This window comes from Cydia strobilella, chromosome 1 (assembly GCF_947568885.1).
Source record: "Cydia strobilella chromosome 1, ilCydStro3.1, whole genome shotgun sequence".
NCBI classification, from domain to species: domain Eukaryota; kingdom Metazoa; phylum Arthropoda; class Insecta; order Lepidoptera; family Tortricidae; genus Cydia; species Cydia strobilella.
Genome location: NC_086041.1, coordinates 72,856 through 95,253, shown reverse-complemented (window position 1 = coordinate 95,253; position 22,398 = coordinate 72,856). Strand labels below are relative to the sequence as shown.

The 22,398-nt window shown below is 40.7% G+C and overlaps 2 protein-coding genes across 3 annotated transcripts in view; both read left to right on the top strand.

The window, feature by feature from the left end:
• The first annotated feature begins 1,602 nt into the window (after positions 1-1,602).
• Positions 1,603-21,838, top strand: LOC134747991 (uncharacterized). The gene is made up of 3 exons (XM_063682688.1): positions 1,603-1,668; positions 2,159-2,855; positions 21,699-21,838. The coding sequence occupies exons 1-3, from the start codon at positions 1,621-1,623 to the stop codon at positions 21,836-21,838; spliced, it is 885 nt and encodes a 294-aa protein (XP_063538758.1). The 5' UTR covers positions 1,603-1,620.
• LOC134748018 (mediator of RNA polymerase II transcription subunit 1.1-like) overlaps positions 6,732-22,398 on the top strand; it is a 29,959-nt gene continuing 14,292 nt past the window's right edge. The window contains exons 1-2 of one of the 2 annotated variants that reach the window (XM_063682815.1): positions 6,732-6,969; positions 21,699-21,834. The gene's annotated coding sequence lies outside the window, so the exon portion shown is untranslated. The remainder of the gene's footprint in view (positions 6,970-21,698; positions 21,835-22,398) is intronic. The other variant, XM_063682766.1, reaches the window with a different exon arrangement.

The following is a 22,398-nucleotide window of genomic DNA, read 5'->3' as shown; positions in this document are numbered from 1 at the left end:
ACTCGAATCAGTATAAAAATGGCCCGTTTGCGTAGTTATTACGATCACCGAGACCAAGTTACATTGGTACATTTGAGCGTTCAAGTTGCCTGCGATGGAGACACGACTACTGACCTGACCCGATTTCTGTTGCGTGATCCCGACTCATCAGAACTTACGACTTTCGGGAAATACCAGCTGCATCCCGTGAAACACAATAACGTTATGTTCTTTTAAACTAGACGGTAGAATAACTCAAAACCACTAACACGGTTGAATTTTAGCTTAGAATGCTTGTTTGGTCTAAACTCTGAACTAAACAATCATGGTTAGATTAGGTTAGTTACTTCTTATCAGAAGTTTTCAGAAAACCTTGTGGTACTGAGTAAATAATACAACAATGTATAGGTAGTGTTGTGATTAGTGTTTGTTTACTTACCTGCAAGTTCAGGAGCGCTAAGTGAATTGTCTGGCTATATGAATGGCGGGCGCGGCGGGCTGCACGGTCTTGCGTGCTGCGCTGGGATGGGACCTCGGGCCTGCGCCAGCCGTGCCTGGCACCCGGGGACGCTAGTGCAGCACCCGGGCTGTCGATGCTTCTATTTTAACACAATACACACTTCGCTTTTAATGTTCGGTGTTGCGACAGAACGAAAACTAGTTGAAAATAGCACAGTGAAATCCTATTTGACTACACCGCGGAAACGATCTGTCGTTGTTGTCAATGTCACAAAACTGACAAGCTTTATCTATGGGCGGTACAGTTTTTATTAGGGTTCCGTACCCAAAGGGTAAAAACGGGACCCTATTACTAAGACTCCGCTGTCCGTCTGTCCGTCTGTCTGTCACCAGGCTGTATCTCACGAACCGTGATAGCTAGACAGTTGAAGTTTTCAGATGATGTATTTCTGTTGCCACTATAACAACAAATACTAAAAAGTACGGAACCCTCGGTGGGCGAGTCCGACTCGCACTTGGCCGGTTTTTCCTATAAAAGTGCAAGTTAATTATTTTAATAAAACAATAACAGACAACACACAATTTTACAATGCACAAAACGCCTGAAAATTTTGAATAAGTAACCATATTAGTCAGATTATAAAGAATGCTGAAAAGTCAGTGATTCCATGGTGTATTTGTACCTATCTGTTATTTGGCTGTCAGGATGCCACTGTCAGAAATGTTGTTGTATATCAGTGCAAGCAAGAACGTAGAACGTAGTGATTATATGCTCTTTGAGTGCAAGTACACAAATAATAACATTTACTCAATTCAAAGCAATGAAATCTTATCGATATCAAAGAGAAATCCCTGGTTGGACCGATTCGCGCCGCGTCAAACAGTCGCTGCCGAGTTCGCGGCCCGCGGGTCGCTTCACGAAACTTATTGTTAACAAAACCTTGTGTACTGACTCAGCTCTTTCCATCCAACCTATGGTGCTCGTGAACGATTTAAATAGTGACAACAGTGTAGTGTATTGAACTGAACTGTGAAAATTTTATAAAGCCGAGTGTGAAGTGTCGCGCAAAGTGGTCTCGGCGCGCGTCGCTATGATATTATAGCAGGCGCTTCCGATATCCGCGCCTGCGGGCCTTGTGGGCGAAGTTTGAGGTGGGACGGTGGGGTTCTGGTGTTGGCACGATGAATGGTAGATCTGATGCCTCCACCTCCACTGATGATGTTTTAAAGGTTTGTAATTATTGTTTGTAGGTTGTATTCCGTTTGCAGATACTTTATTGAAACGTTTTCTAAGTTTTCTAAGACCTAACGCTAGTTAAGTTTTAGAAACTAGGATTACAAAGATCTTTTAAAATTAAGATTTCCCGGGGAGCTGACTTACTAGATACTATAGCATGTGTATGGATGGCGATGGAATAGAATCAGAAGTAGTACTAAAATTTGAACCACATTTGATCCGTTTAACTGACGAGAAAGCGCGCCATCGGCAAGCAACTGATTAGATAATTAGATTTTTACATTTCAGAGATAATTAATTGTGGTATTTCCTATAAAAAGGGACCTTATTGTTGATGGCGCTTACGCCATTATAAACGATGCTTCGATATAAATACAATGCCGCGCGGCGCTGTGTCGACAATAAGGTCCCTTTTTATGGAAAATGCCCCAATTATGATTATTTATTCATAAGTTTCTAACTTGTTTGTTCGTTTGCTTGCAGGGCCGACCGCTGTGCCTGTTCTACTTCTCGCAGCCGCTCGGCGTGGTGGCTGCCGAGCCACCGCGCGCCGCGCCCTATCCGCCCTACCAGCCCTACCAGCCCTACCAGCCCTACCAGCCCTACCAGCCCTATCAACCCTATCAGCCCTACTCGCCCTCCCCGAGCTTCCAATACTCTCCTCCCGGGCAAGCCAACATGGCGCCCACGTGGGACTCACTCTGGGCCCCAGCGTCACCGACACCATCGGTTTACGTTTCTGGATTCAGCGCTGAGCCGCGGCCCGATTTATCTTCGTCTCTCTTTTCAAATGATACCTGGTTCCCTTCAAGCGCGAGCTCTCGTGACTATCCGCGCCGTATGGTACCGTACCATGCGTTACTACCACCGCTGCGTCTGCCAACGCCGCGCGCGCCGCCGCCGCTACGCGTTGTCCAACCCGAGCGTTTTTCGCTACCACCTATCGAGCTACCTGTGTGTGAGCCTGAGGAGAACCAAGAGATAACTCCAGCCGTGGAATCGCTGGATCCTATAGAGAAGTGGGACGTGGTAGAAGAAGCGCCGAGTCTGTTGTCGCGGCGGACGCCGGCGCGAGTGTTAAAGCGTGCGCTTAGCGGCGGCGTGCAGAAGCCCCGGTTGCGTGTGCGCACCAGCGCTCTGCGACGCAGCCTCACGCATCTTATACAGAGGAGTATCAAAGGTGAGTTGTAACCTTAAGGCCTATACGCTGTGTGCAGCGTCACTTTCTATAGACAGGTGGTTATCTTGCGATACAATCTGCTGACGCTGTAGGTGGACTCAGTTTACCTTCTGCTTCAACCGGACCAAAGGCTTATTCAATCTGAAATTTAAATGTGAAAAGACGAGCACGATTATGACTTGAATTACCTGGCCACAAGCTTGGTGTGTTTAGATATTTAGAATACCTTAATATTCGTTGCGATATTATGATGTCAACTTACTGTGTGAGTAAAAGTATTATGCAACAACGCGGCGTTATCTTTTGGCAAACATTTATAATCGCAATGCTCATAAAATAATGCATAATTATCTCTTTGTGTCGTAAATTTTAAATTTTGCAAATGCCGCGTTATCGAGTGTACCTACTACGTTAGATATCTCGTTGTTTTAATGTTCGGTTACAACACATTTTTACTGTCACGTTTGAAAGTCGTTGTGTTCATTTTTGATGTACATTATTACGTACGTGATGATGGTAAATAAATAACGGCCAAGTTCGAGTAGGACATGAGCACGGAAGTCATCACAGTAGCGGCTTAAGGCAGCGTTTTCACTAGAGATGGACACTGGTGACAGACGGACAGACGGACAGACGGGCAGACAGAGACAGAGACGGGGACAGAGGAGTCTTAGTAATAGGGTCCCGTTTTTACCTTTTGGGTTACGGAACCCTTAAAATCACGTTTTCACGGTTCACGGCCTAAAAATTCGCTCAGGATCCTTATCATACACAGACAAGGTATCTTTTTTTTTTTTTTATATAGTATCTATAATGTTTAGAAATACATAGAAAGTTTTGAGTTCTGTTCCGAATCTCCGGGACCACGGGTCAGCTCAGGCGCAGGCGCTCCGCTGACCGACTCCCCACAAAGGGCCGGTTCTCGTGTTACTTGTGTGGTGTGTACACACACATGACACACAGACGCGCACGTCGCGGATTCTTGCATAATGCGACCCGTTTGTAACCAGACACTTTGACATCACATTCTCTGCAGCGGTTCCGACGTGGCGTGAAAATTGACACATATTTGACATCGAGCGCGAACATTAAATATGGGCGTTTCCTCCAGAAAGTTCAGGAATGGGAACTCATTATTATCATCTGAATCACCTTCGGTTCCAATCCGGCTAGCAGCATCACCATTTCAAGTTCATCAAACCGATATACTAATATTTATTGGCACGTATTTAATCATTCTTGTTATGGTAACTATTTATCCCAACCAAAACATAAATAGGAAATGAGAGCCAAGTTCAATATTAAGAATATGTGTCGTTGTTGACTCGCCAGAATTGATATCTATTATTATCTATATGGGTGCCAAGTTCTGTGCTGCGTAGAAAATCCTGAAATTATAAAGGATACGAGTAGATACCCTAAATAGACAGTCTAGAATGCCTAGGTAGTAGCAAAGATAGATATAACTCCGTAATAGATGTTTACAGTCTAAGGAAAAAACGTGCCTCGAAAATCAAGAAAATTTGATTCTCGTTCAGAGGGCGCCACTAGTTTTGGCCCACTGTCGTATAGATGGCGTTGACTGTTTCGTTTGTTATTTAACAATTTTAACGCATATCAGTGAAAGAACATGGGTCAAAATCATAAAAATAATTAATGCATATAAAAAAAATCATTTATCTATATTTAAATACATTTTATCGTATTTTTATAAATCTTAATTTTTAGTTTTAAAGTGTGTCGACAGATGGCAGTGAATTTACTGGGGTTACAAAATTTACTATGACAGTACCGCTCTAGTATAAGTTACTCTATGGTAGTAGAGACAGATAGATCCATGATACATTGGACAGTCTAGACATTCCAGACGAGCAACGTAGACAAATAGCCTACAGCCCAAATTATATGGGGGTAGAGCCGCATATAAAGTAGAGCCTCTCTCAGGCGCCGCCGCGGCGTCTCGGGCAGCTATTACGTAGATTGCGTCTCATACTCGTAATATCTCATCCGAATCAATTTATTACTTTTACTGTAGTGCCTACGCACTTAAAATATAAATCATATGTCCTCATATACACATGTGTCGAGTGCAGTTCATGAGCACACTATAGGCAATTTTATTCAAAGTTGTACACTACACTTTTTTGACGAACTCTTTCGGACCAAATAGGAAATAAAGTGTCCCGCCTATAGTTTTTATTCCCAATCCCTTACGATCTTTCATGCTTGCATGTCAGCAACGGAATGGAAGGAACGACAAATGTAAGGAAATTTTAGGACACTTTTTTTCTCCTACTTACTTACGAGTAGCCGGTTATATATTTAATAGCAATTCCTCCTATCACCTGTCTGCCGAGAGCCGCGCACGAGGATCACGAGGGTCACAACTATTTTAACGCCAACCGAACCCGCTAGCTGTTCTATTCCGGACTGCGGCATGTTCGTGCTTGTTGATTTAACCAAATTTGACGTAGCATTCAGACCAGACTTAACTGATGATGTTGAGTCGTATTAATTCTGAAGAAACACATAAAAAGATGAAAGTTTGTTGTTGAAACGCGGCGCCAGTTTCACGGCGCGGCATAATTGTATCTAAACATTCATACAAATCGTATTCATTCCAAATCGTTTTTATTTTATTTTCAATTTGCTTAGGTACGAATGTATTTGTCATGCAATTTTCTTACGCCAAGCTAGGGTTTTTATTAAACATAACCCCACGGGCCACGAACCCTTGGAATATCAAGTTTCCTACACAATCGCAAACCTCTATTTCAAGGTTTCTGTCTTTCACTTTTTTATTTCAACGCGTAACTTTCAGTTAGTCACTCGTTAACTGTCAATGTCGGGAATTCTTTACAAACACTGTCGAACCCTTTGAGAATTCGCGGACTCCGCTTATGAGAAACCCTGCAATGTATGTATAATTGTGTCCGAGAATCATGCCATTAAAATACAGTCACATCTGACTAATACAGATTGAGCTCCGATCAATTAAACCGACATCCGATCTGACGCGAGCCGACGGCCCTGCGCCGTTCCGCTTCCGTCTTCAATTATAATTACCTACAGCAAGATCACGACATAATTATCGCTAATTTCTCTATCACGTTTGGTGCCTTTCGGGCAATAATGATTCGAAATTGATGAAATAGTCGCCCTTGAATTGAACATCGCACTCGTACGGTAATACAGTGTACAGTTAAGTAGTAAATGAGACCCTTTATTACTCAAAGCTCTGCTCATGTACTGGCTCGTTATCATTATGTTTGGCGCCGCGTTGAATAATATGTAGAGTGACCTCCTTGAATACCGTATATTCATGTTACAAATAGTTACCATGGTAACCGATTCACGGTGGACTCATTGACGTCTCAGACGTCTGCAACTCTAGAAGTGTCACATGCGCGTTGTGATGCTTGTGCACTCCTTTTATGACGAACCCTGCAGTCCCTCGAGAACCTTGGCAGGTAATTCTTGCAGTATACAAATTATCGCATCATATTACCGGTCCTAATAGCAGTAATAGCTATGCGAGCAAGTTTAGGATCTGTCGCCGTGATGTCAGCTAATAAATAACAGAACACAGTCGTCGGTGACCCAAAGATCAAGTTGCCAAACTTTCGCGGAAAAAAATGTAGATCGCGACCCTAATGTGTCATCCTATGGCGACCCGCAGGCCGCAGCTCCGCGCGAAGGCCGACGGCGAGACGACCCTAATCATTCACAAATTTACACTTCTGACTGAGCAGATGTCTAGTGTTATTTGACCTGAATGAACTGTATATGCATCAGAGAATTATACTGGTCCACCTTGAAGTGGTCGGCAAGCTTTGTTGTCAATAAGTGTGGCAGCAGTCAGTCAGTCCCCGCCGGCCGCCGATCGCGCCGCACGTACCCAGTTAGAGCTCTACTCGGGCTGAACTGGCGTCAAATTCACGCAAATACACTGCATAGTGTTTCTCTGAATTAGCGCGTCCTGGAATAGTTCCAAGTTGTGTGAAGATTCCGTGGTAAAGTGCCGGCGGGATTTAGTCGACAGTTTGACGCGGATTTACTTCCTGCATCCGAAACGTCACGTCAGTGAAGTTGCCGGTGCCTGCAGAGATAACAGGTGGGTCTTGGTGGATAGCGTCAGGTTTTAATAAGTAATTGGCAGAAAGAAAGGTTTATATTGTAACGCCCGGAAAAGCTATTGATTTTTCACAACGCCACCAGCAATGGTGCTCATGGTTTTAGGGTGCGCGCTGAAACACACAAAAGAAAAAACAGTTTGACTGTTTTGTGTGCTGAAACTGCTTAAAGAGTAGGTATCTAGGTACCTATTCTGTTAAGGGCATCACTCAAGCATACTCAAGCAGTCATTATTAAACTCTGAATCGGTTATTGAGTGCTTGATTGCTTAAACACGTGACCGAGAGTTAATTAACGAGCATTTAAGTTAACTAGGTATTAGGTAGGCCTTTTTTGCTGACATTCGTATCGACAGTGATTTGGATTTAGGTAATGTCACGTATTTCTGCGTGTTGTTACAATTCTGACCTACATACCACATTTTTATGCGTAGAATTTCAATATTAACCTGTAATTAAATTAATCAACCAGCATTAACATAAAAGTACGCCTTGGGAACGTTCACCCTTGGTATAGTAATGTTATCCCTGGTTTTCCCATTACCATACCACCTTGTAAATAGGTATGAATAGGTATAAAGGTATGCAAAACGCCCTTTATGTAACTAGAAACTAACGGGTGCTTTGTTAGCATTAGCAAACCGCGGAAATCGAAAATGAAATAGGAAATCGTTTTTCGCTGCATAGACAAATATTTCACTAATGTTTTGAAGATTTATAAGAAGACATTGCGAGCATCGAAATACGAACATTGTCAGAGTGACATAAATGGAGATATCTATACGGGTTTTGATATACCTTGGTAAGCGGACTCACTCTTCTACCATCTACGTGCTCTGTTAAATAATGTTACTCCTCCCATCGTCAAGGATGACTTAAAGAATGGTTCGGGTCCAGGCCGAGGCATCCAACACTTCAGACTAGACCTTTCTATAGAAAGCGTCACGAGTTCACCGATCACCGTCATAGAAAACGAAGTATCGGATCGGAAGCCTCGGCCCGGGCCCGGACGTTCTAGCGTGAGTCAGCCTTTATCATATTCGATATGTTTAAGAACTTGTACGATACCTATATATAGTTACCAATATACGCTTCAGGCCTCACATGGAAGGTCGGCGTTGATATACTTGTAAATATTTGCTCCACCCACGCAGAAAAAAACCATATGCATAGCCGTCCATGCCAGGATTTTCCAACGCCCATGCGGTCATAGGTCTAGATTCTAGAACGAAGACTTGTTTTCCTCTAATTATACTATAAAACCGGCCAAGTGCGAGTCGGACTCGTGCACGAAGGGTTCCGTACCGTTACGCAAAACAAGGCAAAAAATCACGTTTTTTGTATGGGAGCCCCACTTTAAAAAAAAACTGTTTTTAGTATTTGTGGTTATAGCGGCAACAGAAATACATCATCTGTGAAAATTTCTACTGTCTACCTATCACGATTCATGAGATACAGCTTGGTGACAGACAGACGGACAAGATGCACAGCGGAGTCTTAGTAATAGGGTCCCGTTTTTACCCTTTGGGTACGGAACCCTGACAAAACCAGCATATAAAAATCTATAACCTATCACGAATATCTATTGGCTTACTTCCATATCCCACTTCCATAATAAATTCCACCCCCCTTTTCACCTTAATTTTAAATATTAATATGCGTACTATTTAATACATTGTAATAAATAATGCGTGGAATAGTGCGTGGAAGTGCGTAGTGGGTAAACTAATAAAAGGGAAGACAGAGACTGGAATATAGGAATAAGGATATAATAGTACTGAAGCCGATCCGTCTGTTCATTTGCTTCCTATATCATAAAAAATAGCCACGGGTAGTTTAAATTACTAAATTTTAAATCACAGAAAAATACTTAAGTTAACTTTCGGAAATTATGGTACTAAGCTTGGAATAAATTTAAAAGTGGAAAAATTACTGCCTTGAGACTTGATAGCATCGTTCACAGACGTTTCTGCTTGTCAAAAAAATTAGCCATGGTACTCTTCTGACAGTAGGTAACTTTCAGATTGATGTTATTGAAGAGTGCGAATTAACGGAAAAAAACGCTCGATCATCTGCCAAAAATTTCCTGCGTGGACGTGAGTGCCGATAAGCTAATGGAATTAATGTAATACTGGTAATGGAAGTTATAAATGGTGGTAATGTAGGATATCAGCCGCGGGATTACGGTGATATTGTAGTGATTACCTCCGACACAGTTAACTGACCTTAAGTAGACTTTATTGCAACCAAATAAGGCCTAATATGGATAATTGTAAAGTGTAGTTTGCTGTGAGTATACCGAGAATGCGTCACACAGGGCTTCTACGGGCGGCAATTCATAGTGCTTTTAGTTACACAGGCTATCAGTATATCTGGCCTGTTACAGACAATCTGATAACAATTAACGTTTAATAAATGATTGCTTCGTGACCCGGCAACAGAACACTAAATTTATAGGTAACTGTGACTTATAAAACTCGTGCAAAACTTTAGGTTTCATCATTAGAACAGCTGCCCAATTTATAAGTCTTAGGCCAGCGTAGGCGCTCTACTTTGCTTATGTTCGGATTTGGTTGGAGTATGGAGCTATCGTGTGGGATCCGCATGAGGCAAAGTATACGCTTATGCTTGAAAGAGTGCAGCGCAAATTTGCCAGGTTTGCCTATAAAAAGAAGTTTGGCTACTATCTCTTTCTCTACCCTTCCCGCTTTATCTTGGGCATTGTTGATCTGGACTCTCTGGAACTCAGGCGCAAAAAGCTCCTCATAACGCATTTCCACTCCTTGTTCTGAGGTAGGGTTGACATGCAGTCCTAGTGTTCAAGGCCGTGTGGGGTTGGCTGTTCCTATGCCGAGATGCTGGCCAATGGGAGGGGATTCGGATTCAGGTGGCGGGTGGGTGGGGCTCGTAGGCGCCTACTGGCAAACCCTGTGAGTCCTGTGACGCGTACTGTACGTACTGCGAGTGCGACTTCCGCTAACTAACATTGGAAAACCAGTTTCATCTTGGAATTGATTGCGTGAAAATACGATAAAAGTTTGAATGCGCCTTCGAATAACATTTATGGTTGTTATTATGGTTGTACGTATTAGGACCGACATACACCATATACTCACACGTTTTGAACTCCGGCAGGAAGTTTCCGCCGCGTAATCGCGGCAGCCATTACTCCGTATCAAGACTTACAAGACTGACACTTTATAAGCAATTTATTCATAAACACAGTCTGCGCTCGAATGTTCACATTTGTACGATTTGTGGGCCCTACGCTTAGCTCACATGCTTACACACATGGCGTGGGTAATAAACAGATGCAGGTTTTTTGTTCCTCATAGTTAAGGAGTTGCAGATTAATTAAGACATATCACGAGCTCCAGTGTCCTCAATTTTCAGAAACAGAAATGGGCATTCATATTTTTGAGTTCCGCAGCCAAGTCCGTCTGTTCGTGTGTTCATTCTATAAACTTACATTTGCACATTGCACAGTAACCGCTGATGTGCAATGCATCTCACTATTGTAAAACGTTTTCATTATATTGAAAAACTTACATTTACACGGTTTTATATGCCGGATAATGTGCATCCCACTAATAAAACATCGTATCTTCATCTGACAGTATTTATTTAGATTTTTCTTTGTGTTTAATTCTATAACTTGGGTGATTCATATAATTCTCAGTCTTTAATTAAATAGCGATTATTTGATGAAGTACCTCCCAATTTAAATCAAGGAAAATGCATAATTGCTGCCACTTAAGGTACAACATTAATTGGTTAAATGGAAATAGCTGTAATTTAAAACAAATGGAGGGGATAAGGACAAGTTAATAATGTTGGACAATTATTGCATTTGACTTATATTGACCGGGATATAGACCGTGATTACCTTTTGTATTATGGTAACGTTGAAAGCGAACGCAGCCGACGCGCAAGAATGAGGGGTTATTGCATTTATCGTATCACAGGGACCATAGACTATGGACGGCTGCCACTCCAGAGTCCAGACGTCACACTTGCTGACCCTTTAAAAACTTGTTGACTCCTTTCTTGGTATTTCTATGGTAAATTGAACAATTTTAAAGACATGCCTAATTATGGCATATCTAAGAAGGGGTAAGTGGGTATCACTACATAGTATAAAACAAAGTCGCTTCCTGCTGTCTGTCTGTCCCTAATGCTTAGATCTTTAAAACTATTAAACTACGCAACGGATTTTGATGCGGTTTATGCGTATTATGCGGAATAGATAGAGTGATTCAAGAGAAAGGTTTATATGTATAATACATCATCATTGCACCCGTGCGAAGCCGGGGCGGGTCGCTAGTGTTTTATAAAGAAGACTAACGACCCGCCCCGGCTTCGCAAGGGTAGTTCAACTAATTTAAGCAAAACCTTTACAAATTATACATATAATATAAACCTTCCTCTATCACTATATCTATTAAAAAAAACCGCATCAAAATCCTTTGCATAGTTTTAAAGATCTACGCATACATAGGGACAGACGGACGGACAGACAGCAGAAAGCGACTTTGTTTTATACTATGTAGTGATTGTACAATAGGATTGCTACTCGTATTTATAAACCCTGGAAAGCTAGAAGGTTACTTTGTGGTCAGTATCTGAACCCTGGAAAGCTATTGATGCTCTAAAATATGCCCAAAAACTAAAGTGGAAATGGGCCGGACATGTAGCACGACTGACAGACGACCGATGGACCATAAGAGTGACATCGTGGAAAGGCCCAAGTGGGAAACGCGGTATTGGAAGACCACCAACGAGATGGGCGGACGAGATAAATAAAATAGCTGGTCCAAACTGGATGAAAATTGCCCAGGATAGAGCAAACTGGGCATCTTTGGAGGAGGCCTTCACCTGCGGAGGGGTTCTTGCAGATTAAGCACTTTTTTATAATCGCAAATAACTTAATTATAAATGTAAATCATAAGATAAAATTTAGTAATACGAATTTTAGTTATGTAAATCTGATGTAGTTGTAAGAAATAAAAGGCTTTTTTATTTTTATTTATTTATTATCTGATCTTCGCCAGTCGCGTGCTGCGGCGCGAGGGTAAGGTGCGGCGGTGCGGCGTGCGGGGCGCCCCATTAACCACCTCGTATTAACAGCTTGTACAATCCGTCGACACTGCACTGACACTTCTTAAACCTTAATCCGACGATATAAGGCGTACTAATGGTCAGTGAAGAGTGCCGAATGTAGCGACGATATCGCGGAGGGTCGTGTTACCAATTTGGGTCAACATTGTCGCGACCTTGGGAACTACCTACCGGTAGTTTTGTGTGTGATGGCCTTTAGCTCATGAATCCTGAAGACTTATAGCGTATGAAGGGATCCTATGAAAGAAGATCCTGTTTCTTTTCTCACTCATTCAAACTCATTTTTCTTGCTCACTTGTATTTGAAGTTCATAACGTTATAAGACATTTAGGTCGCGAGTTTTGGCAATTTCCGCGTGTAATTAAAAATGTATTTTATAAAGCCAATCAGTACGATGGATTTTGATGACTCAAAAGTCCCGAGGCTGCAGTAGTTTTAGGGGTCAGTTTACAAAATCTAGTTTCTGGCAATTATTGAGAAGTTAATAGCTTTACTAATAGAGATAGAGACGCTAATTGTGTTACAAGTTTCAAATGTTGTACTGATTTTATGTAACGGTTTCCAACATGTGTATATTGTGTAATTTGTGTACCACTATCAGTATTAGAGGATACTTTAATTGCTTCACATAGACATGTCTTCTTTTGAAAAGCTATAATTAAGAGCCAACAACAGGAGTGGTCATTTCTCCATACAAACGTACTCGACTGTTTCCTCCGTGGTTTTTGAAGCTAGAGGAATGATTTTCTCAACACAGATTATTATTGTCAATATCTGTGTCGGAATGTTTTGCTTTTTTTGATATTTTTGTTTTTTAAGGCGCTAGAGCCCTTTAAACATGGCCAAAAATGGCCTCACGCACTATGCCGCAATGAGAGGCGTGGTATTCAAAACTGATATATTTTAACAGCGTCATCGTCTTATCCGCAACGATTGCAACTACAACTCGTTTTAGTCACGTTCTGACTCTCAAAATATCAATTTTCTTAAAGTGAAATTCTGTCGGGCCAATTTAATTGAAGTTACACTTAGGTATAGGTACTACATTTTTTTTGGAATTGGGAATTTTTATGTTATTTCTATTCAGAATCACGAGCTCTTTCGATCTAAATAGGAATTAAAAAATGTCCCAAAATGTCCTTATATTTTTCGTCTTCTATACACATTCCGTATCCGTCATACAAAGTCTATGAAAAATGGTAAAGGAAATAAAAATCTTGGGATTTCTTCTATTGTGATTGAAAGAGTTTCTTAGCAGATATATAAGTATAAAACTTGCGAAATAAAAAAATGTGTAGTGTATGTTAACTTTAAATAAAAAGCAGTCACAAAGTCAAATAATCGTAATCGAGCGAGCCCGGAACAGCTGGGTCGTTGAATCGCGAGTTGCCCTCGACGGCCTCGACGCCCGCGGAAAGGGCGGCGCGCGCGCAGCCGGGCCGGGGGGCGGCGGCCGGCTGTGTGGTCTGTGGTGTGTGTGGAGGCCGCGCGCGTCGTGACGAGACAGAGGTCGCGGCAAACTGGTCCCCGGATGATAGGGGCTTTTGTGAGCCCTATATAGCAGCGGTCGGCAACAGGCGGCCCGCGAGCCTCCCTGGCTATTTATAGTTGGTCAAACCAAATTGTCAGTAAATAAGAACAAAAAAAAACTATAATCATCCTATTATTTTGGGTGCTAGTACTAGTGTAAGACAAATGTAGTATGATTCTCTCTGTCTATGTTTTAAATGAGACAGTCCTTTGACAGACTATGTATGTAATATGATTGTATTGACAAACGACAATGTCTGATAAAAAAAGACGAAATATTAAAAAACCGGCTAAGTGCGAGTCGGAGTCGAACACCGAGGGTTCCGTACTTTTTAGTATTTGTTGTTATAGCGACAACAGAAATACATCATCTGTGAAAATTTCAACTGTCTAGCTTTCACGGTTCATGTGATACAGCCTGGTGGCAGACGGACAGCGGAGTCTTAGTAATAGGGTCCCGTTTTTACCCTTTGGGTACGGAACCCTAAAAAAGTGCGGCCCGCTTCAACTTCGTAAACTACTACGTGGCCCTTGGCTGCTAAAAGGTTGCCGACCGCTGCTATATCGCATTAGCCTTTGTGGGAATTATGGGTCTTACGAGGATTTAGGTTCTCTATTGTCTTTTTTAGAACCGAAATTTTAGATGTAAGTATCAAGGCACATGTATGTAGCCGCTAAATCGCCTCTGCTATGAAACTTAAGTGTAAAATGGGAACAAAAAGGACAATAGGTAGACCAAAGTACCTATAGGTAAAGGTAGTTTGGCGACGAAATACTGAAAATAATCTATTGGCTTACGACTACTTATGTGAACAGCGCAGCGGGCTAATCACGGACGCAGTTTTATCGCCTGTCACCATGCCTTTCACGTTCTAACAAGTATGTAAGTGCAAAAGTGACAGGCATAGTGACAGGTGATAAAAATGCAACCATGCTGCCCCCGCTGAACAGAATTAACCTTGTACAACCAGTTATAAAATACAGTCTATATAAGTACCTCTATTGCATAATTATGGACACCATTCCTTACTTAACACATTTAGATGGGATGGGAAATGGGAGCCTTAAAACATTAGCCAACCAAATTGTTTTAGGGATAGTTTGTAAACCTTTTTCGCCTTCTTTACTGAAACTTTTTACTTTTGGCCCATAGCCAACCCCTAACTCGTTCGCACACCTCGCATTTTAAATATTAAAACCACAACCGTCGCACGCGAGCACGTGCGCCTGCATGCGTGTATAATCAATGTTTCCATACAATACATCTTTGGCTTAGTAGATGTTTTCAAACAAAACACATCTCAATTACTCCCACCACGCAATCCTCGGAACAAGGCGCACATACTCGATGTTTTCAAACAATGTTTCCCTACAACTACAACTTCGCTGTACCGAGTAATGTAATGCACTAATTAATGCACCATGCAATTCCTCAGAGCAGTTCGGGCGTGCACAACGCACTAATTAAACCGTTGCACGTTGCCGTGAAAATAAAATCCCATCAAAAACGTTACATGTAAAAAGATGCAAGTCTCGCAACGCAATTCTTCTACTACAAAAAAGTTTTGAGATGTAATGTGAAACCCAGTCGGTATTTTAGTCAGTGCCAGGGGATGTTAAAATCGTATCAATATTAGATATCTTTATTTTTTAATACATATAATGACTTGGCAATTCAGGATGCTTGGCAAAGTCATGCAACGACGTGTTTTATGTTTATGCGTTAGGTAAATATAGTTACCCAAGTTTTTTTGTAGTTTTGCTGTACTTACAAGCGGTGAAAGGGCCGACTTTTTATTTAATAAATTATGGAAGTCGATAAAAGAAGAATATAGTCAAAAGAAGAATATGAAGTCGGTAATATAGTCACTGGAAGGAGTTCTTTGATGATAGATCGCAAGAGAAAGGAATCTGGTACAAGATCATTCAATGTCAGCCTCCTCGGATACCCTGGTGGGAAGTGGCTGACTTGAACCGGGCGAAAATTGTACGTGCTCACAGGCTTCGGTCCGGTCACATTCCATTGAATATGTTTGCTCATCTGATGAGGAAAGCAGAGTCGCCCAACTTCGATATTTGCGACTCTGTCGAGGATGTACAGCACTTCCTAATGGAATGTGTTCGGACTCGAGACAAGAGGGCGCAACTATTTGAAGCTAGGGGTTATGCAGTAACTGACATTGGGGTTTTTCACACGATATTGGCGGAACCCCTGTCTAAAACTGCGAAATTCGTGTACAGTTTTTTTGATGTATACTAACACTTATTGAAACTGTAATGTAGAGGCCCAACGGAGCCGACATGTCTTAGTGATAAAGGCTCCTTTTAAATATGTAGATAAAAAAAAAAATGCTTTTTATCTGCCATTGTTTCTGACGCGTCGTAAATTTCAACCCATTGAGGAGCTCACGCAGTCTCTGGACTGGTTCTGTAACAAGTACCCGTTTAAAGGTAACCATGGCTCTACTAATTTATTACCTTTTTTTACAAGTACACATATTTAAAGTCATTGTAATGTTAACTGTCAACGATGAAAAACATCCGTGGGAACGGCCCAAGTAGCACAAAGGCACACCGATCTGTACTCGTCAAGGCCTTTATAAATTACTGATACAAACAATATTCCTGAACAGTTTAATTTTTCGTTTTAAAAGTTTTTGACAAAAATTTCATTTTTGGTACGAGGTACAAGCTTTTATCTCTGACTGTACTTTTTGTACTTAGTGGAAGTACTTTTGGTACTTATCCTTTTGTTTTGAATGTGTAAATATTATATATGTTTTGTTTGAACGAGCGAATGTTTAGTCATTTTATAGTGCTATTGCTATTGCACTGTAAAATGCCGCACGTCTCCTCTCATCTCCGTGTCAGTGGAAAGGCAACCTTAGTGATCGGCGGGGTTTTTTTTTGCATCAAAACAAAATTAGGATGATCTTTTATATATGTATAATACCTACTATACTAAGGGTCTCAAATCGATTTAAAAAGAGCCAGATGTAAGAAATATTTTTGGAAAACCACAGCAATCACACCTCGAAATAGCCACAGCGAACTCTCGTCTCTACATTTGTAGTCTAGCGATGTCTCTGAAGTTCTTGAAAGATACAGAGCACAGGCATACAACATTCCTCAGCATATTTCTTCAACTACCACCCATGATCGGAAACCTTGGCCTGTTCATAAATGACTGTTGTGCGTTTTGCAGCTGAAGTATCAAGTAATCCATAGCAGTCGTAAACCATCCAGCTGGGCGTCAGTGTGGCACCGTTCACACGCCAAACGATAAGCTGTTCTGTTGGCCGCCCATGGCCCTCGATCGATGCCGGTCGCCGACCCCGCTCCGCATTGGGCTGGACATGTTTATTTAAGGATTAGCTCGTTGCCGTCGAGAGTGTCGAGACGTGCATTCACATCGTCTCGTGGTCAAGCTTTTCAAAACCAGTCTTAACTGACACAAATCTGTAATCACTTTGCGTAATCGGGGAATAATGGTTCGTCTCGGTTCACGACTCTCATATGCTCAGGAAGCTAGAGGAATCCCCAGTGTTGTCTTTTTGCGCTGCGCCGACGCCTCGTTTACACGAGTTATGCATCTCTGCATGTGTTAACGTCGAGGGGACTGCTATTTTCGCCGACTGAAGTGTTTCGCCGAGTTTAGTTTTGAATTTTTTTAACTTGGGCTTTATCGCACAATAATAAGGCTTATTATGAATTGCGTTCGCAAATGCTCCATGTGGCTATAAATGTGACTGCAGCGTGTGTCATCGGCACCGCATGTTTGTCTGACTTAGTCTTGAAATTCATTAAACTATCAAAATAGTTAAATAAGTAGGCCTAGTGGGCCTAGTTTATTTTTAGGTTTAGATTACGCATAAGTAGTTGTTACAGGAGTCTGTAAGTAAAGTAAAAAGCAAGGAATAATTCATTCAAGCAAGCTTAGCAACAAGCACTTTCGAACAGCTTACGAATAATTTACGAAGCTACTTACCCTATACAGAGGAAGCTTTTGATGTAGGTACCTTACTATTACAGGTTACAGCTACGTGATGTACTGTTAGAGCGTTTTCACACAGGGACCGGACAACCCTTTCCGCGATAAAACCCTTTCAATTGGCGACACTTAAACACGGCTAACACATTGAAAGACTTTCCCTTTTGAACTGCAAGCCCATTCATACCCTTACTTTTGACTAACCCTTACCGAAAAGCTAACCAAAAATAAGGCTAGCTCTTAATAAGGGTTACCCTTATCTTTAAGCGCTTTTTATAAAGGTTTCCCTTTGCGTGAAAGAGGCAGGATTAGTATATATCTATGGTAGTGTATGAAAAGAAAAGAAAATACGTGCCTAGTCAAAGAACGCCGCCGTCGCCGCCAACGATCGCTCGGATTCGAAGTAATGTGTACTTTATGAACAAGGTAGACGACTTAAATTAGCACGCTTATATGCTAAAAGGGAAGCCCTTCTTTATAAGGCTAACCCTTATAAGCAATATGCAAGGTGTTGGTGAGCGGATGATAAGGGTTTTGTAAGGGTATTTGGGCTACCGATTACGCAAAGGGTATGGTGAGTTAAGCCTTATGCAATACCCTTATAAAACCCCGATAAGGGATAGCGGGCCGGTCCCTGAATTTCACATCGTCCGATCCGATATCGGATGTCGGAAGGAAGTAAATTGTAAGATATATGTGTTTCTCTGTATTTATGTATGCATTTAATAAATCATTATTATTACAAAACGATAAATAACGAAAAAAGCCGCACTTAAGGCCATTGGCACTCTCCTGCAGCTGTTTTTGTCATAGGCCTTCCGACATCCGATATCGGAAGGACGCTTTAGTTAAATTCAGCCATGTCGAAGCCCCCCGTCAGCTGTCGGACCGATAATATTTGTTTGTCTCACGGAAGTTTTGTTATTAAAATATTTATTTGTGTGCGTATTTGTAGGCATAAAGTTTATTGTAGTGTGCGTGACCGCTAAAGATGGCGCCCCCTCGGCCTGACTATAATACGCGGATGTAGGATCCTACATCCGATATCGGATGGGACAATTTGAAAAGGCTCTTACTCATCCAACTATCCAACATAGAAATTTAATAGCATTAAGTTCCTACTATGAGTCAACCAGAGTCAACCTAGTGATTGAACTGGGACTGCAGGAAAATTGTGACTCTACCAATATTTATTTATTTATTTATTTATTTATTTATTTATTTAAGAAACAAACAGTCTTCTATAGTTATACATAACACTGGAAATTTTCTTAAAGCTAGACTTACAGTTTCCTTAATGAAAATATTTTAACATCATGTTTAATAAAGTTTCTACAGAGTAAAACAGAGCTATTTGCGCAAACTAGAACAAAAACAATAACAACAATAATGAAAAAAAAAAGATGCAAGAGTATCAGGGTGTTAACAATTAAATTGTATATAAACTGAATACTAAAAAGTTTTTATTATTCTTATTACTTATTAACGTTCAATACTGAGATTTTTTCCTAATAGCGCCAAACTAATGATCTGGGTTATTACACTGCATGGATAGTGTTTTAATTTATACCCTTATTTAAACGAGCAATCCTTGTATATATAGATTTCGATTAAATTTGCTATATTTATTATTATTATTTTAAACTTTATTGCACATAAAAAGTGTACAACAGGCGGACTTAATGCCATTATAGGCATTCTCTACCAGTCAACCATAGGGCTATATGGGGGTTTTCAGGGGCGAAAAATCGATCTAGCTAGGTCTTATCTTTTTGTATGTTTTCCGAGCAAAGCTCGGTCTCCCAGATATTTGTTACCAGAAAAAGAGGGAAAAGTAGATACTTTATAATGATTTCCATGTATTATAACCTGAAATGTTTATAATTTATAAATACAATAGTGTTTCTACATTAAAATATTTTAATGAAATAATTTGATTTGTTTCCTACTTATAAGCAAAGCTTTTATAATTTTAAAGAATTTATAGATTATAAAGAATAGTTAATAGTGTAATATGTATAATAGATTATAAATAATAGTAACGTGTAATATTGAATTGTTTAATAAAAAAATATATTTATTTGTCATATAATTAAAAGATGTGTAGAAATAAGTAACAAAAAATTGTGACCTGTAATACCTTATTACCAATAAATTATGTCTATGTCTATAATTCCTTGTTTAATCGGTATTACTATGCGGCTGTCATTACGCTAATCGTGTTAGTATTTAGCTAGCACTAGCACGCATGCGATAGCCGCGCTCGTCCTAATTGCATGTATGGCGTGTAATGAGGGAGTAACGCCCGTGCGTAATGAAGTGAGATCGTTTCACTCTTAACTGACACATTGTATACTTTATTACTAAGTAATAAAGCCTACCAGTGGTCAGTGTGTGGTTTTGATTGTCGGTAATTAGTGCATTGTTCCTCGCTCGCCGGTGGAAAGTTGACTCATTGTTTACGTTTCGGTCGCTATCCGATGTGGTTTACTAATATAGTCACATCTTAACAAGTTTCCTTATTAACATCCTTGCTGGTGACTAGTCTGTAAGTAATCTATTCTCCATCTTGGGTATTAGTGTTACTTATGTTGATGATGATAAAGTTATTTTAGAAATAATGTACATTATAACATCTAATCTTAGCGTCTAATACATCACTCGCTGTTTCCATCGTTTCGAAAAATTAATTTATACTATAAATACATTTTCTGTAAGAAACCGTTTTAACTGGAACTTAATTTTTTTATCATTTAACATTTTAATCTTAAGTAGGGCCTTACATACACGTATAGAAGTAATAAAGAAGGCGTTTTTGTAGTACAATTTGTTATTTGCCTTTGGACATAATTATTACCTAAGAGGTTATACTTGTACTTTTCTCTTAGATTGTCTCTTATATCTTATATGAAGACTTTTTAGCGAAATATAATACCCGTAAGAGTGAGTATCCGTTTGTCTTTTCAATACATTCCGAAGAGATTCCTCAGTATTCATACGGTACATAGTACAGTGTACGGCATCTCTTTTGTAAAAGTAAAGTACTTTGAACATCCACAGAATTTCCTCAAAAAATAATTCCGTAGATCAGCGGTGGAAAAACATATCCATTGTAAGAATATCTAACAATCATTTCGGAGCAAGTGCCCGATAAAATTGACAAAGCATAATATTGGCTAGAAATTAAATTATTAATTCGAGCAATATGCTCTTTCCAGTTTAAGAAAAGTATCAATAGTAACACCCAAGACACGTATATTACTAAGTTATTTTATTGTCGTTTCTCCTTCTGTAATACTTAATTCGATGGGAGTTGTTTTATAATTACTAAACTGGATATATTTAGTTTTATTTAAGTTGACTTTAAGATTTAGTGAGTGAAGCCAATCTATTTTTGGGTTGAATTAATATTTTGTTCCATATGAGGTATATTGTGTATATCCCCTGAAAAAAGTATATTGGAATCATCCGCGAACAGCACGCTCAACTCGTCAACAATTTTAGGAAACTCGTTAACATATCTACACTAAGAATAAAAGAGGCCCCAGTACACTACCTTGAGGTACCCCTAAATTAGTAGTTTCAGAAGCCGAAGAGTATTTAACTATAAGTTTTGAGTTCTTTGCAATAATTGATGACCATTGTAGCTTGTTCACGTACAAAGATACCGCCCGCTGTTCTTTAGTTTTTCAAAGCGCGTCTATAGTGAAGTGTGGACATCAAAATGGGACACCTCAGTTTTCCCTTATCGAATAAGGCCCCAGCAGTAACATTGATTTAGTCACGGAGTAGGATTTAGTAAAGTTATATGAACACGGATCCTGGAGTAATGTGTCTGCTACAACTCGATGTTTTCGGTAGAGTCGGTCCAAGCTAGCTCTGCATCTTCACAGCGACAGTGTGGAAATGTCACCACAAATATCAAATTATGTACCTACTATGAGTAGGCCCATATAAACGTCATTTTGGTATTTCCACACGTTGTCACGTCAAAGTCGGTGCAGAGTTATAGCTTCTTCAGACGAACCCCATATATTAGCAGAGTGTAACTGGATCTGACTGTGGTTGCAGGCAGTTTCCTTGGCGGCAGCGAACGCGACTCCGCTTCATCGTGCTGCGTGCGCGCTGCACTTCGAACACTGCGCGCCGCCTGGCCGACGCCCGCACCGCTACAAGAACGCTCGGACACCACACACGACTGTCAAAGGTAAAGGAATGTAGCCCGATCTGGCTGTTGTAGCAGGCAGTTTCCTTGGCGGCAGCGGACGCGACTCCGCTTCATTCGTGCTGCGTGCGCGATGCACTTCGAACACTGCGCGCCGCCTGGCCGAAGCCTGCGCCGCTTCAAGAGCGCTGTCAAAGGTAAAGCTTGTTCATCGATCAAAGCTTTCTTAAAGCACCAAACTCCCAAAATCTGCACCGTAGGTATAAGTTTGTAGGCAATGTCTGAGTACAATAGTAAACCTACTACCATCAACATACCTACTCATTTTCAACAAGAAGTTTGGCGTAGGCCTGACTCCTGCTACCTACCTAAAAATTGGCCAGGATAAAAAACACCCACAACATAGAGCGACTTAAAGTAGTCACGATCACGACCCTCAGCCATTTTGTGTCTCATATATCGTAGAAGAAGAAGAAAAAATATTATTTGAACTTATTTGACTAGGTAAGCTTTAAGAAGCTTAAGACAATTCAGTAGGGGTCAACGGAACAGTCGATCTCCAATGTGTTGGTTACAAAATAATGTTATGACAATGGGTCCGGTTCG

What these genes read in the sequence shown, in the direction of transcription:
- LOC134747991 (XM_063682688.1), top strand. Translation starts at nt 1,621, where the DNA reads ATGAATGGTAGATCTGATGCCTCCACCTCCACTGATGATGTTTTAAAG. An exon ending in CCACTGATGATGTTTTAAAG is followed by an intron (nt 1,669 to 2,158) that starts GTTTGTAATTAT and finishes GTTTGCTTGCAG; the next exon opens with GGCCGACCGCTGTGCCTGTT. An exon ending in TATACAGAGGAGTATCAAAG is followed by an intron (nt 2,856 to 21,698) that starts GTGAGTTGTAAC and finishes CTGTGGTTGCAG; the next exon opens with GCAGTTTCCTTGGCGGCAGC.